A 15,681-nucleotide genomic window follows, 5' to 3' on the forward strand; every position below is an offset into this window, starting at 1 on the left:
AAATGGTTTTACTTCATATTTTTTACCCCTCAACACGTTACCAAACCTATTTAAGGATTTATTAAGGACTTTACGTGGACCTACGGAATTTTTCAGAAATAAAGTTTCACTTCACTCGTGAATTTATAACCTTTTAACAATACTTTTTTATTATAACTATATAAAATAAGAAAACTTATTTAATTTAAAATTGAACACTTTGGTTTTTATTTATGTACGAGTACAAATAAGACGATACGAGTCCAAAAACCACGAGGCATGCACGTTTTCCAAAAAATCGTAAACTCTGACCTTTTATTACGTGACCAATGTCTTGAACTTAGAAACCATTAAATCGTTTACCGTTTAACTGGTGCGATTTTAGTAATTGATCAGCACAAGGGTAAACAAAATAAAAAAAAGAAAACAATACATGAAAACTTTAGAGAGTCTTAATCGCACCTCTGATTACCTGCGCAAGGAATGGCTTATACAAAAATCTCAAAGGCTGAATGTACATACGACTAAAAGGGACATACAAGCACAAAGACACATAGAGTGAAAAACTGGCAATTAAATAAAATGGTACACAATTGCAGCTCTTACAAATCTTACAAATCCAAATAATAACTCAATGCCATGCATCTTATCCTTTTCTTGTGTAATAGACACTTTACATTTACCTTTGATGTTTTTGATACTTTCGGATGAACTATTTTATTATTTTGAATTTATGATGGAAAGAACATCGAGTTTAGATATACCTTATTTTCGTTTTGCCATATTTTTTTTTTGTGTTCATTTCCAATAACATATTCTGAATCATATATCCAAAACTACAAATTTATAGCGTATGGCTAAGATGAAAATGGATTACGACAAAAGCTATGTAATGCCTACGTCAGCAAGTTCTTTTATGAAAGCAAAATCACTAATTCCAAACTCACTAAAACTCAGTATTTATGTAGGCCACTTATGTTCTTTAACCGAGAATAAATTCACCACTTAATGAAATTTTATATTCATTTCATATAATGTCATGTTATAATAGATATTTACACAACATGTGCATTGGGTATAATCAATATTGTACATATTAATGTCCTGACTGAGATAAATCTTTTTACATAATACTTGCATAAGTTAAATGTTAGTATAATTCAAATGAATTACATTTTACCATGTTTACACAATTGTAGCAATTCTTAAGTAATGGTTTCATTATGATTTTTCTTGTATAAACAATGAGGAAATATATAAACTACATGTATAACTATGAACGGTTGAAAAGCTTCCGCAGATTAAAAAGTTTTTACATCACTGCCGCAAATCGACTTGGATGCCGAAGCACTGTTAGTTTTATTAAGTCAATCTGAATATCCAGTGGTTTGTATAAAGAAAATATTGTAATATTTACTTTTCATCTTTAAATCTTCAAAGGGGCTTCGTTGTTTGAAGTATTAGTAGCCCTATGACTGCATCCCTAAAATAATTCGTCAATACTGAGGTTGTGAGTTCGAATCGGGCAAGAAATTGCAATTTAATTGACTTATATTGTCAGTTTTCCTGCAGAATGTCGATTGTTCTCTCCAGACACTCTTGTTCCCAACCAATATCAACCGATCGCCCCGAATTATGACAATAATAGTTCAAGTGGTGTTTAACACAAATCAATCAGTTAATCAATCAATACTTTATCCAACCACTGATTAATACTCCAGTTTATCGTAAATTTTTCAACACGGATAACTTCCAGACAATTTTTAACAAAAAGGAATTATGTTAAGATCTTAAGACTTTGAAATTAAAAAAAAAGATGTCCAAAAATTGTTTCATTTGAAGGATATTGTTTATGCGGATATTATATATATCCATCTATTTAATCTATCTTTTATGAGGAATTCTGCCTCATTAAAAGTATGATTTTATAATTAAAATGTTGACTAAAAAAACATAATTTCCTGGTGTGGTGTATAAATTATTATTGAGATATATTAGATGTTTGATGTTGTTTCGACCAAAATGAATTTTATAAAGATCGGTCGCATTTTATTGTAAAAATCGACGGTCGTTTCTACACATATTTTGACCTATAAAAATTAAAGTGTTTTAAGGATACTTATTTTATATAAAAGAAAACCATTTTAACCTAGGAAGAAAAAGTCAAATAAAAAAGTCTTCATTTACCATCATAATAACGATCTTTAATCTAAATGAAGCGAAATAACAGTACACAAAAAGGAAATACCGGAAAGATCGACAGGCAACTTAGGTAACTATTTTATCAATTATTTGATAAAAGTTGGGCGTGCTGTCCAGTAAATGGCTATTTTGTGTAATATAGTCCCGTAATTTATTTTAAGAATAGAATGAGATATTTGTTTGTTTTAAATCTTAAGATAGTAAAATTCAAGTTTCGTCCTATTATTTTTCAGCAACCAGATACGATTCAAGGTAACAAGAATTCGAAATATGAAATTTCAAATTAACATGAACAAAATCAAAGTATTCTCCTTCTTCATTGTTGTTCGTCTTTTGAAAATAATGGTACATCTGATCATGTATACACATTGGTTTACTGACGAATTGTTCATTATATCACCAATTGTTATAATTGTGAAACATTTTGATTAAAAAAAATGTTGATAAGTAGAACTTGGTAATTTCAAACTTAAACTTGAAAAATCAAGCAGCCCAAAACTAAATAGTATATCGATTCATCGGTTTTGACAGTAACTCAAAAAATAGTTTCCATTTTTAAAGGGTACTTTTTTTAGCCCCACTAGCGACATTGACCGTCTGGATATATATTCCATTAAAGTAACCGAAATCATATACGGCTTCTTCAGAATATTGCATAGCTTCCTTTCATAGTGCTATTATAGATATATGCCTGTTAAATTGAAAACAGCAATGCACCTGTCCTATAAATAGATAGGTAGGCCAGAAAATGGTTTTTATAATCAATTATGGCTTTCATTTTTCCATCGTTAAATCTGAAGCAACAATTGATTCAGTCTAAAGTTTACCTGCTATAGATTTTTTTTTATAGAAAAAGAAACAATCTGTATCGTCGACAGTTAAAAACTCAGGATAAAGTAAATCGCAGCTTTCATTTTAAACATATTGAAAAATATTAAGTGCAGAATTATAAAATATACGTAGTGAAACGGATTTTAACCCTCTAAATGATCATAGGAAGATGTCTCATATACAAATCAGAAATATTCTTATATTTGTTTTATATTTTCATCAAGAGAAACTTGAAGTATTTGGAATTGGTAAGTGATTTTATCATGTTCATCGTGATTATGAAATAATGGAAGGATGTTGGCTACGTCATATTTTCACCTGAAATATTCTGAAGTCAACCAGTCATATTTTGTCATATGCTACAAAAAGTTATAATATGTGTTGTTTTTTTTAATAGATGGAACTGCTCACATTTTCGAAGCAATACATTTGATTTGATTCTTAAGTTAAGACGGGTTAAGGTCAAATAACAGTAAATGGGCTATGTCACAGTTTTTGTGTAATTTTGCATATAACTTGGGCTCGTTCAGTCAATCATATTTGAAAATCGGAAAAATAATAACTGATCACTTTTATTTGCTAAAATATTACTGATTGCATTCTTTCAAAATAAGTATACTTTTGTTTAGGGAGCACATGAAATCCCAGAAAAAAACGAATTCGACTATTGACGGGCTTTGTTATCACATAAACAACACAAATGGTGCCACATATGGAACAGGATCTAATTACCCTTCCGGAGCACCTAAGATCACCCCTAGGTTTTGGTGGGGTTTGTGTTGCTTATTCTTCAGTTTTATTTGCTGTGTCATGTGTACTATTGTTTGTATGTTTGTCTTTTTTTTCAGCCAAGGCGCTGTCAGTTTATTTTTGATTTATGTGTTTGACTGTCCCTCGGGTATCTTTCGTCCCTCTTGTATTGACATATGCTCTGCAATAAATCTTCAGATAAAAATTGTGCTTAAGTTAAGAAATTTAAAGGTAAATTGTCCACCACAGTCAAAATTACTACATGTACTTATATAATGAGACTAAGCCTCTCCCAGAACGAAATCAACAAACTAAAGCCCGACTTCGTATATGGGACAAGACCCCTAAAGGACCTTGAGATGAGGAACACAGATTTTTGACTCTCATTACAAAATTAGTCCGCCATGCATATGTGGGAGCTGTGATTTTAAAAATTGACATAAATGAACTAGGACTGGTGTTTTATAGAGCTGATGTGATGTGAAAAAAAGTATACAAAAATAAACCTGATCAAAAAATTACAAAGGACATATTTTTTAATGATTTTTATGGTCAGAATTTTGGGATTATTTCCTGTGGAGAGTGACATTTTTCACTATCTTTCGGGGTTGGGCACTTGACGGGAAAACGAATCACACTTGCCACCCCGAAAATCGCACCACATATGTCCAAGTGTCTCAGCTTCAAAACGAGCTATCATACATATCCAAGTTTACGATATGGCCTGAGCAACAGAAGAAAACGTTAACATTATGGCCTATGGAATATCTAATGCGCATATTGACCCATCTTGTGACCTTTAATTTCAAAGGTGATGGAGTGTTTCATGGCTCAGTGACTACAATATTAGGATGCAAGCTGCTGAAATCAAGGTCAGTTACACTCTTTTAGTGCTAATTAATCAAAACAATACAAAATGGCTTCTGAAACTTTTGATTTTTATCAAAAATATACCAATATTCTGTTGTTAAATTGCATTGATGCAGAAAATGGGTCGTGTAAAATCTGGACAGGGGCCATTCAGAGGAAAAGAAATTATATGTTAGGGATGCTAAATGTGGCTTATCCAAATGGAAAAAGGACAAAAATGAATGTTGCACGCTTGTCAAAAATGTTACAGCTAAAAACAATTGATATTGATAGAAATTTAGATGCCTCCCATCTCTGTCATAATGCCTTGTGTGTTAATGCTGACCATATAATTTTTGAGCCCCATGATTTAAATAACCACCGTAAGGTCTGTGTAGCTTCACAAAAATGCACCACTCATGAACTGCATGGCACAACATATCCTAACTGCATGCTGCATCTTAAACTGTGGTTTGTTATATTTTTAATTCTAAAATTTAAGTCTCCCCGAGGTGACAACTGCACATTTCATTATGCACGAATCATTTCCTCAAATACAAGTTTCTTACACTGCTAAAAAAAATGAAAATGGGATAAAAGCCCTCCCTCTTACCCTCCAAGACACTGAAACAACATGCATGTTTATTAACCTGATGTAAAACATTTACGGCTGGTTTCACGAGTGTTTACATTTTACTTTACATAGAAGGGGGAGTAACTCTTGTTGTTTACAAATGTATTTTTAACTGTGTCTGGAAATTGGGACGATCAAACCACATGAACCAACTGAAGTAAGCACGAGTTAAAAGAAATCCTCAATATAAAAACCAAACAAATCAAACAAAAACTACAAAATTATAAAATTAGGATAGCAAAAAATAAAAGAAAAAGCCTACAGAACTAAAATAGTTGCAAAACAGAATGGAAGTAAATATGGACATGATTTTATTTTATTTTATTTTATTTTATTTCCTTGTATGTTCAGTTTCAACTAATGTGTGCAGTATAGGAAACACAAATGTTTATGCAATATATACATGTGTCTAAATTTGCATGTATGATGCTGTGTGTGGTATGTTTCAATGTCTTGGACCTTTATCCCATTTTCAAAACAGTTAAAATGAAACAAACTTTTTATTATAGAAATAGAAATAACTCAACTCAAAACAACATGCACATGCATATTACTGAAAAAGATTTTGATTTATCATCACAATAATTTATATAACATTTATTAGTCCCTGTAATCATAAAAAATAAATAAATAGCTAAATAAATTAATACATTTGTACATGTACTATTTCCTGAAATAGCTGAAAGAGAAATGGGAATTGTGACCTTGTTAATCTGGCCAAAAACTACAACCAGGCTGCGGAACAAACTCTTTGCAGTTAGTTAACTGACTAAGCTTTGGTTCCAACTGATGTTTTTTGTACCCGTCATTTCGGTTACTTTTGTGAAGCAGAAAATTAATCGCCTGCCTTTTACGAGCCTGTAACCTTCGATATTTTACTTTTGAACTTTTTTGATATGCACTATCATACATTTCAAGTTTACGTATTTTTTTCAGAGCTACTGCAGCACGAGACTTTTTACCCATTGTGCAGCCAACAGCTTTTAGAGTTTTAACCAAGGCAACATCTCTATTATTATTTACTTTCAAGACTGCTGCAGAAGCACGACCTATGGCATTGCGGGAGAAATTCTTATTTTTTGGTAGGTATGTGGAAATAGTCCTATTTACAGACTCACACTTGTTAGTGTTACTGAAAAATTTCATTTGATCTAACGCACTCTGCGAGAGTTTCATCTCTAGCAATGATTCTATTAATAATTTGTCTCTGTCAGTTGGTATCAGAGACCCATTTTGTAAGCCATGGCTATTTAGGTTTATTGATTTATACCACCAGCTTGTTTTTTTACCACCATTACAAAGTGTTATGCTCCATCTACACGTATCACCGCAATTACCACTGTAGCAATTTACCACAGACCGAACAATACCAGGCAAGCATTTTGAAATTTGTTGTCGGTCACCATTGTACTTCATAAATAATGATTTCATTATACCATGTGACCTTAGTTTTATATCATTTGCAAAGGCTGTTTTTATATAATTTTTCTGAGCTTTTGTTACACCAGGGAACATACCGACACTAAAATTTGCTCGAATTCCTTCACGGAACTGACTTTGACCCCTATGAATTGTATCGGCAAGTCTGTTAACCGACCATAAGGGACCAAATACCTCTTGCATTGCCTCTTGTAAACCTTTTACACTTTTTGCATCACCATCAGTAGTGCAATAATCTACAAGTAACTCATTTGTGGCAATTTTTTTACCTATTTCATACCCTAGATCCTTTTCACTCAAAGGATCATACCTATTGGTATTTGCTGTACAATGCTCATGGTTAGGACATTCAACATCATAACCTTTACCCCGTAACCATGCACCGACCCAGCATAGTTTGTTTATTAAGTGAAATCCTATAACATCATGACTGTCAGTTTCATTCTCACAGGCAATGCCAATTGCTTGTGAGGCATTTTGACCCATTTTATGTCTACTTTTAATATAAACACTCTGGTAAGTACCATCCATTTGTAATTTTATTGGACTATTTTTATTTAACCCTAAGGTTTCATTTCTCCTTTTAAAATTCTCAACCACCTTTTTAGTTTCCTCATTAGCAAGTTTAACAACCTTGTCACATACATTATTGGTTATTCTTTGCATTGTTGTTCTTGCCATAGGAGGAATACACGAACTGGTCAAAAGTACTCGCGCGCTATCATTACCTATGTTAGAGTTTATTACACCAGTTTGAAACCCATAGTTTATGCTGGCACTCTTGCGGCCAGGACGCCCAGTTTCAATTTCTCTAAACAGTTTATATTTTTCTGATATAAACTTACACTTTGTACATTTTAATTCCCAAATCCAACCGAGACCCCACTGAGTCTCTTGCACAAGTTCAAAATGTGGAACATTACAATGTGGACTTTCATTTATATGACAAATTATTAGATTATTCATCATTAAAATATTTAAATCTCTATCCACTGTTCTATTTTCTGTATTTGTATCACCTAAAAATTCATCCAAATAGTCATCAGACACTTTATGTGGACGAAGGAGTTTCACGGTAGTAGCACACTTTTCAGTCTGAGGTGCTACATATGACTTCTTATCATAACTTTCTTTAGAATACAATTTAAAATCCTTTTCAGTAAGGCGGGGTAACCAGAGGGATTCTGTGGGTTTTTTTGGCAATACATTTGTAGTTGAATTAGTAAATTCACTTTTAGATGATGCAGATGATACTTGCATAGATGAATTTTTTAAAACCTGTGTAGATGGAGGTGTAGATGGAGCTGTAGATGGAGCAACACCATTGCAATCTTGATTTGTTGCTAGGGAATCATAACGTGATAAATAAGCTTGGTTACCAACCTTAAATTTGTTTCGTTTCTTTTTGCCTTTCATTTTTCAAAATTACTACACTCTGTAAGTTGTGTACAACTCTAAATTATGATGTCATAATGCAATGACGTCACAAAAACCATGACGTCACAATGTACTCTTCACCAAAAAAATAACCCATTTTTCCCACTTTCATGACACATACAAAGAAAACCTCTAAAAATCTTATTACTTGATGGATTTTAAAAACAAGACTAGTTTTGGAAAGGTCTATGACTAATCTTTACAGTAATGCAAAGATATAAGAGCTTTTTATTCAATAAAAAAAAATATAATAGAAAACAAGACTCTCAGGGTGGACAAATTTCTTAAATCTGATAGTTTTTAAGTGAAAAACACTATATTTTCATGATTTATCAACAAAAAAAGATGATTTGTAGAAAGTCTGTAAGGTTAAAGAGGCTTATGAATTGCAGTTATACCAAAAAAAGTTAAAACAAATGTTTAAAATGAAAATTTATAACATATGCTTATTGTGTTTTTTTCTTTCTTAAAAATGGTATTAAACAGTTATAAACATTGCTACCTAAAAGTATTAAAATGACCTTATTTTATTTCAGATATGGCCAAAACTTCACAGAATTGTTCAGAAATGTGTACTGAAGGGATACAAACTGCAAAATAAGTGGAATTTGACATTAGCTGATCTAATATGGGACAAGACCCCTAAAGGACCTTGAGATGAGGAACACAGATTTTTGACTCTCATTAAAAAATTAGTCCGCCATGCATATGTGGGAGCTGTGATTTTAAAAATTGACATAAATGAACTAGGACTGGTGTTTTATAGAGCTGATGTGATGTGAAAAAAAGTATACAAAAATAAACCTGATCAAAAAATTACAAAGGACATATTTTTTAATGATTTTTATGGTCAGAATTTTGGGATTATTTCCTGTGGAGAGTGACATTTTTCACTATCTTTCGGGGTTGGGCACTTGACGGGAAAACGAATCACACTTGCCACCCCGAAAATCGCACCACATATGTCCAAGTGTCTCAGCTTCAAAACGAGCTATCATACATATCCAAGTTTACGATATGGCCTGAGCAACAGAAGAAAACGTTAACATTATGGCCTATGGAATATCTAATGCGCATATTGACCCATATCACAATTTCCATTGTTGACTCAATTAATGTATCTAACAGAAAAAGAATACATTGGATGTTATGAAGACCAAAGTGAAAGAACCTTACCATATGAGAGAATTGACCTCGAAGGGACTATGAACAATGATATATGTGCATCACATTGCTGTTTTGTTTTGGATGGTGCTACTTTTAGCGGAACTGAGGTAAATTCATACAATATGAATCGCGTCAAGAAAATTATCAAATTACAAGCAGTTACTCGTGAATTTGATATTTATTCCTTTTATCATTTATAATTTGAATAATTTAATCATTTGTTCATGAAAATGTATCAAGCAATAAATTTGGAAATACTCATTTACCTATCTTTATTCTGTACTGGTCGGTATATTTTGTTTTCCCAAATGAATGTGGCAAAGTTGATGTCGGTTGTACTGTTTTCCTATTATCCCTGCTCTCTTTTATGATTCAATCTCTTCCTTCAAAAAATCGCTAATACAAAATTATCTTGTAGAGTTTTTCTTCAGATAATATCTAACTATTTATTGTAATTTTTATTTTTTTTTATACTGAGATAGTTTAGAAGTACACACAAAGTAACATACAATTATTTTCCAAAATGCAGTTTATATATTGATGAAGTTTGAAATCAGATATATAATAAACTTTATACAACTCCATTTTCCTAATTGTCTCTTCTTATTCAGCAAGGTTTAAATACATTTTTCCATACCTATTTTTCTATATAAGTAAAGCGAAGAAAACCTCCATATTCAATTTGATTAACATCACAATTCAAATAAAAATAGTGTTAAGCAATTTAAATTGATGCATCCAAATTTCATTTAAATTTGTTTTTTGTAAATGTTGTAAAGCCATCACTTCACTATAAACTGTTATACATTAATACTCAATTTGTCCGGTATCTATAATACTAAAATTACGAGGTCCAATTTGTCAGCCGTCATCACGTAAAAACGACGAATCAAAGAATTCAACTTTATATATAACTATTATAGGACAAAGGTGTAGATTAAAAATGACACCACTCCAGGCCCTTTTGTTTTCCACGTAATTAATGTTGCCAATAATTAAGAAGTTCCGGGTCGAGTCCGATACCGATACCAATAGTACATGTATATTCATCTGTTACCTATTACCTTATCTGTACGTTCCGCATTTGGCAGGCGCACCACCAAACGGTGTATTCAGGATATCCTATATACACGGGTCATAATCACTGGGTTAACACTATACTAAATTGTCAAATTGTTACCTATTGTAGTATTTTAATCAGTAAGACTTTATAAGATAACAATACGAATACTAAAAATAAGGCGTATAGGTACAGTTTTTAATTTGTTAGCGGGCATGACGTAAAACAGCGAATCAAAGAGTCAACTTTTATATTTATAACTAATATAGGAAAATGCTGTTGATTAAAAAAATACTCCATCCCAGGACCTTTTGTTTTCCAAATGATTAATATTACCAATAATTGATAAGTTCCAGTTAGACGGGTTCAAACAGAAAGATTTGAAAGCAGAGAAAACTGTGATAACTATCTTATAATCGGCATGACTTTATCAGATGACAATACTAATACAAAAATAAGTCTTGCGCATAGTTATATACTTTAATTCAGTCACGGACCCGCGATATCACGGGTGTGTTCTAGTTCTTCTAATGCTTCAATATGTTTGTAAGATATTTGGTACAAAGCTGCGATTGCTGCCTTAAAATATAGCAAATTACTTACAATCAGCTTATAGAACTGAGTTAAGCGACACCCGAATCAATTGATTAGCCAGCTGCAATAGACTCATAATGCTTAAGTATCATATAAAACTAACTCAAACCAACGATTTTGCTGAACCAGATACGCATATAGAAAATAATTTGACACATTTTTAGGAGAAAAGAAATATGTAAATATATAAATATATGAGGAACTAATCAAGTGATCAATACTGCAATGTATTTGTCTATAATAATTGATATACTTTCCGCAACCGAAGTGAAAAAATTCACATACCACTGTTTAGTTCGTTCTTCTGGACCGCTTTTTCTGGATTTAACTTCACCAAGAACGCTCATCATAAATTATCATTAAAAGCCAACAATGTATAACACCTTAACCGATGGAGAGCTTAACTATGGTTGCTAGTATGGTTAAGGCTATTTTTTTTTTATATTTTTACATTCCAAATGTTTATTTGTTGAACGAACTTGGAGAAACCTTGCCCGAAACACGTATATTTCCAAGAAAACTGGCATCATTTGTTTAATTTTGCAATGCTGTATGACATAACAGTCAGAAGTTCGATAATATACATGTAATAATATAAAAAAGAAGATGTGGTATGATTGCCAATGAGACAACTATCCACAAAAGACCAAAATGACACAAACATTAACAACTATAGGTCACCGTCCGGCCTTCAACAATGAGCAAAGCCTATACTGATAAGACAAGGTAAAACAATTCAAACGCGAAAACTAACGGCCTTATTTAAGTAAAAAAAAATGAATGAAAACAAATATGTAACACATAAACAAACGACAACCGAATAACATATTCTATTTACTACTTTCAACTACGGAATTAATTTTGATCACTACAATAGAATAATACACCATCGATTCAAGGCTATTTAAAGCAGATACATCACCTTTTAAAATTTATTAGTTTGATTAATATAGCATCGTAACGATCTGTTACAGATGCAATACGTTTGCTTTTGTAGCAATGTGACTAACACAGACAATTTTGTACCACGATATCCAGCCAATAAATGCGATAAGTCATGTGATGGAAATCCAAGCGAAACGTGTGGAGGGTCTTGGAGTTTGAGTGTTTATAGAATAGGTAAAAAAACATAATTACTTCCAAGTGTTAATATAAAACCATGAAGTGGTAAGATTTATCTGAGATAAATGCAAATTTGAAAAGAGATACAACATTAATTTAGAGAGGAATATCGTTTTCTGAAATTTTGAAGTTATTGGAAATGAAAAATGTTTGGTTGTTTCTGTTCACTTATTCACAACATTGATACATATCTGGCCATGCATACATGTAGTCTTCCAAATTCAATAGAAACATGTCTTTTGTTTGAAAATGTAAATTGCATTCAGGATGTCTTTTGGGTTACTTTTGTCACTGGGTTGCGATTTTTGGCTTGTATCCTTTCTCCATAAGGTCCTTGTTGTACATTTGACTGCCTTATGTTTTTCTTTATAATCATTTTTGTCATTCACAACGGTGAGTTCTTTTAGTTTTGCTACATTTGGAAAATTATCTGAATACCCAATCCAAAGCAGCTTAGAGCACTCCATGTTTTTGTTGAGGTTCTTGTTTCTCAGTTTTTTGTTTTTTATGTTGTGTTTTGAATACGGTTGTTTGTCTTTTGGTCTTTTTCCATGTCGCTGTCAGTTTTATTTGGACTTATAAGTTTGACAGTACCTTTTGTATCTTTAGACTGTCTTTAAAAAAAAATGTTTTATTTCTAATGCTGTGAAAGATTTTTTTTTTATTATAACTAAGTATTATGCACAGTCAGGTCTAAACTGGTTTAACATAAATTGGATTTTATATACTTGCAGAATGTCATACTGACACAAAAATGACAAGTAACACATCAACTGTTACTAAAGATTATTTAAAGACAAAAATGACAAGTAACACAGTGACAACAACTAGTTTGCCAACAACCAGTGACCTATCTACAGTAACAACAAATGATTTGCAAACCACACGATATATATATACAGTGAATACAGAATTACCAACAACATCACCTAAACCAGCTACTTCCCAATCTACCTCCGAAAACCCACAATTTTACCAAAAATTAACAGTAGAAATTAACAATTCTGTGTGCTCCTGTGCAGGTTGTTTGCCTTCAAATAACACTGTCTGGACAGAGGAAGAAATAGCTAACAGAGTGACATTTTTAAAGAATGCAATTTCGATAAACAGGAAAGACACACACTTGTACAAAAATACTAAAAGATCTGTTTATGATTCTAGAAAGTCTGCGAGAAATCTTGGCATAGTCGGCATCATTGTAATGATGTTTCCAGTTATATTTATAATTGTTATTGATATCCTTACCATCTTAACAGTGACTTAATTCGGCACTTGGCCCTGTCACAAAATGAATGGTTGTACAAATCATATCACGTAGATAACTTATAGAAATATTTTTTTCAGGTCTTCAAATTATCTCATTTCAATTAATGAACTGAGTGTATGACAGCTATGGATTTTTTTAAAGCATGCTGTAATTATTAAAGATTTATTTTAAAATTATTTAAAAAAAAACCATCAAAACACATACCCAAGAGCTTTAATTTTAATCAGCATTCACATCAATTGATATTCATTTTGTTTTTATATTAGATCGTAGGTTTTCCCGTTTGAATGGTTTACACTAGTAATTTTGGGGCCCTTTATAGCTTGTTGTTTGGTGTTAGCCAAGGCTTCGTGTTGAAGATCGTACATAAGCCTATAATTAAGAAATAATTCATGGGGGGCTTGAATATATCGTGATTTTACCACGGGTTGGCCCTTTATAACAAATATTTTATCCGGTAAGTTATTGGCATAAAGGGACAACCCGTGGTAAAATCACGATATATTCAAGTCCCCATGATTTATTTCGATTCTAATAGGACAGATACGGCTATTGTTTTGGATCGAAGCGTTCTAGGTGATTGCATTTTTTGCCGTTTCTGTAAATAAACGCACTGTTAATTTGACGTAAAATAACGGAGCAAACTGAATAAATGATGATGCTTAAACTATTTACAATAACATATTTAGATACGTTTGGATGAAACTAATGATTTTTGTACTCCTATGTCTAACATGTAAACAAAAAGGCTTCTGTAACACATTTTAGCATCATTTGTTAACGTTGTCTTGCTGTGATGATTCACCCTTTCACAAGCGTATAATTTCCCGTAAACTGCTTATATTCTATTCATAAAAAGGCATATGACATGGCAGAACAATTAAAACAGCCCTATCAATATATTCATATTTTAACACGGGTGTGTATTCAAAGCGTTTGAAGGACGTCATGTTAGAATGGTTTGCTTTTTTGAATTGTTATTTGAATGGAGAGTTGTCTCATTGATACTGACACCACATCTCCTTAAACCTATACATATATGAATATCAGCCCAAAAATGTTAGATCTACAACTTGCGGACGCAATTTTTTTTTAATATACCAGACAATCTCGATAGAGATATAAAACTCAACAAAGATAACACCAGACCTCAAACGAGACTCAGCAGCAGATTTCGAAGAACGAATTGTTTTTCCATGTTGTTTTTAGTTTATTTTCGACGTATTAGTTTGAAGATCTCTTTAGTATATGTCTTCTCTCTTTTTTACGGCGTTGACACAGAACGTGTTTTATAATTGGTGCCAATTCGGTTCAGACCATCAATGTTTGAGGTTTGTTACGTCTTGTAGCATGTGTAGCATCACAACAGTTCATAACAAATTAATAAGATGATGACAACTTGACTTATGATACTCTTGGGGATAAAACGTCAATATGAAAAACAAGCACATAGTAAGAAAATAACAGTCATTTACATATGCTTTAGCAAAAAAGCAAAAAAAAAGCTGTAAGATTTAATATGGATTATTCCTTTTTAAATATCAAAGTTAAAGGCAAATTTTGAAACTTATTAAACACATAACAGTCGATAGTAATTATACCAATAGATGAATACATATAATAATGTTATGCAAAACCCGAAAGCCAGCCACTTTTATTCAAATAAGCATATTCAGAGTCATATCTCCGAATGCCGATCTCAAATTATTCACTTTACTATCGCTTCAAAAGAGCTGTCTGGTTTCAAAACAACTGTAGTTACCAATGTTTAAATTTCCAATAAACCAGTAATAAGTTACAAACGAAGCTAGGTAAAAAATAACAGTCCATGCATGTATATAATGTACAAAAATAATCTATGATGTATACATATAATATATTTTTTTTCTAATGTTTAAGCAATTATTTTTACATGTATCATAGGAAATATTCAAATAGGAATCTGCGCCTCGTCATGAAAGATGCCTCGTCATTAAAGATCGGTTAATAAATTACATATAAAAATTTAAAACTATCACCATACGAAAGGTTATATATACGTTGTTTGGAAATAAATTCAATATATACTCAATATGCTATGTTTACTTGTTATGTAAGATGACTTATGATTTTAATGTTAAAAGTATTTATACAAACCTGTCTATAAGACAAGATTCAAAACAAATATGAAAATTAAACTCTAAAGAAGAAAAAAGATATTCATTTTCACTTATAACAATGTATAACTTTTTTATCGAGCATGTATATGCTTTTAAGTAATAACTATAAATTCTTCTAAAAATTTGTACCAGCCTTTTTCCTAAATATATGTCTAACCTAGGCAACAGTAGAATACCATAAATCGATCAT

At 31.8% G+C, this 15,681-nt stretch overlaps 1 protein-coding gene across 3 annotated transcripts; it reads left to right on the forward strand.

Moving 5' to 3' along the window:
- The first annotated feature begins 4,136 nt into the window (after positions 1-4,136).
- Positions 4,137-9,203, forward strand: LOC134711164 (uncharacterized). 3 transcript variants are annotated; one of them, XM_063571612.1, is made up of 3 exons: positions 4,137-4,634; positions 6,182-6,331; positions 8,659-9,203. In XM_063571612.1, exons 1-3 carry the CDS (start codon positions 4,522-4,524, stop codon positions 8,699-8,701), a joined length of 306 nt encoding a protein of 101 aa, XP_063427682.1. In that variant the 5' UTR covers positions 4,137-4,521; the 3' UTR covers positions 8,702-9,203. The 3 variants fall into 3 exon arrangements, with proteins under 3 accessions (XP_063427682.1, XP_063427681.1, XP_063427683.1); XM_063571611.1 differs by having other exon boundaries at positions 6,182-6,327; XM_063571613.1 differs by lacking the exon at positions 4,137-4,634 and adding an exon at positions 5,312-5,402 and having other exon boundaries at positions 6,182-6,327.
- The last annotated feature ends 6,478 nt before the right edge of the window (positions 9,204-15,681 follow it).

Source organism: Mytilus trossulus, chromosome 3 (genome assembly GCF_036588685.1).
Source record: "Mytilus trossulus isolate FHL-02 chromosome 3, PNRI_Mtr1.1.1.hap1, whole genome shotgun sequence".
NCBI lineage: Eukaryota > Metazoa > Mollusca > Bivalvia > Mytilida > Mytilidae > Mytilus > Mytilus trossulus.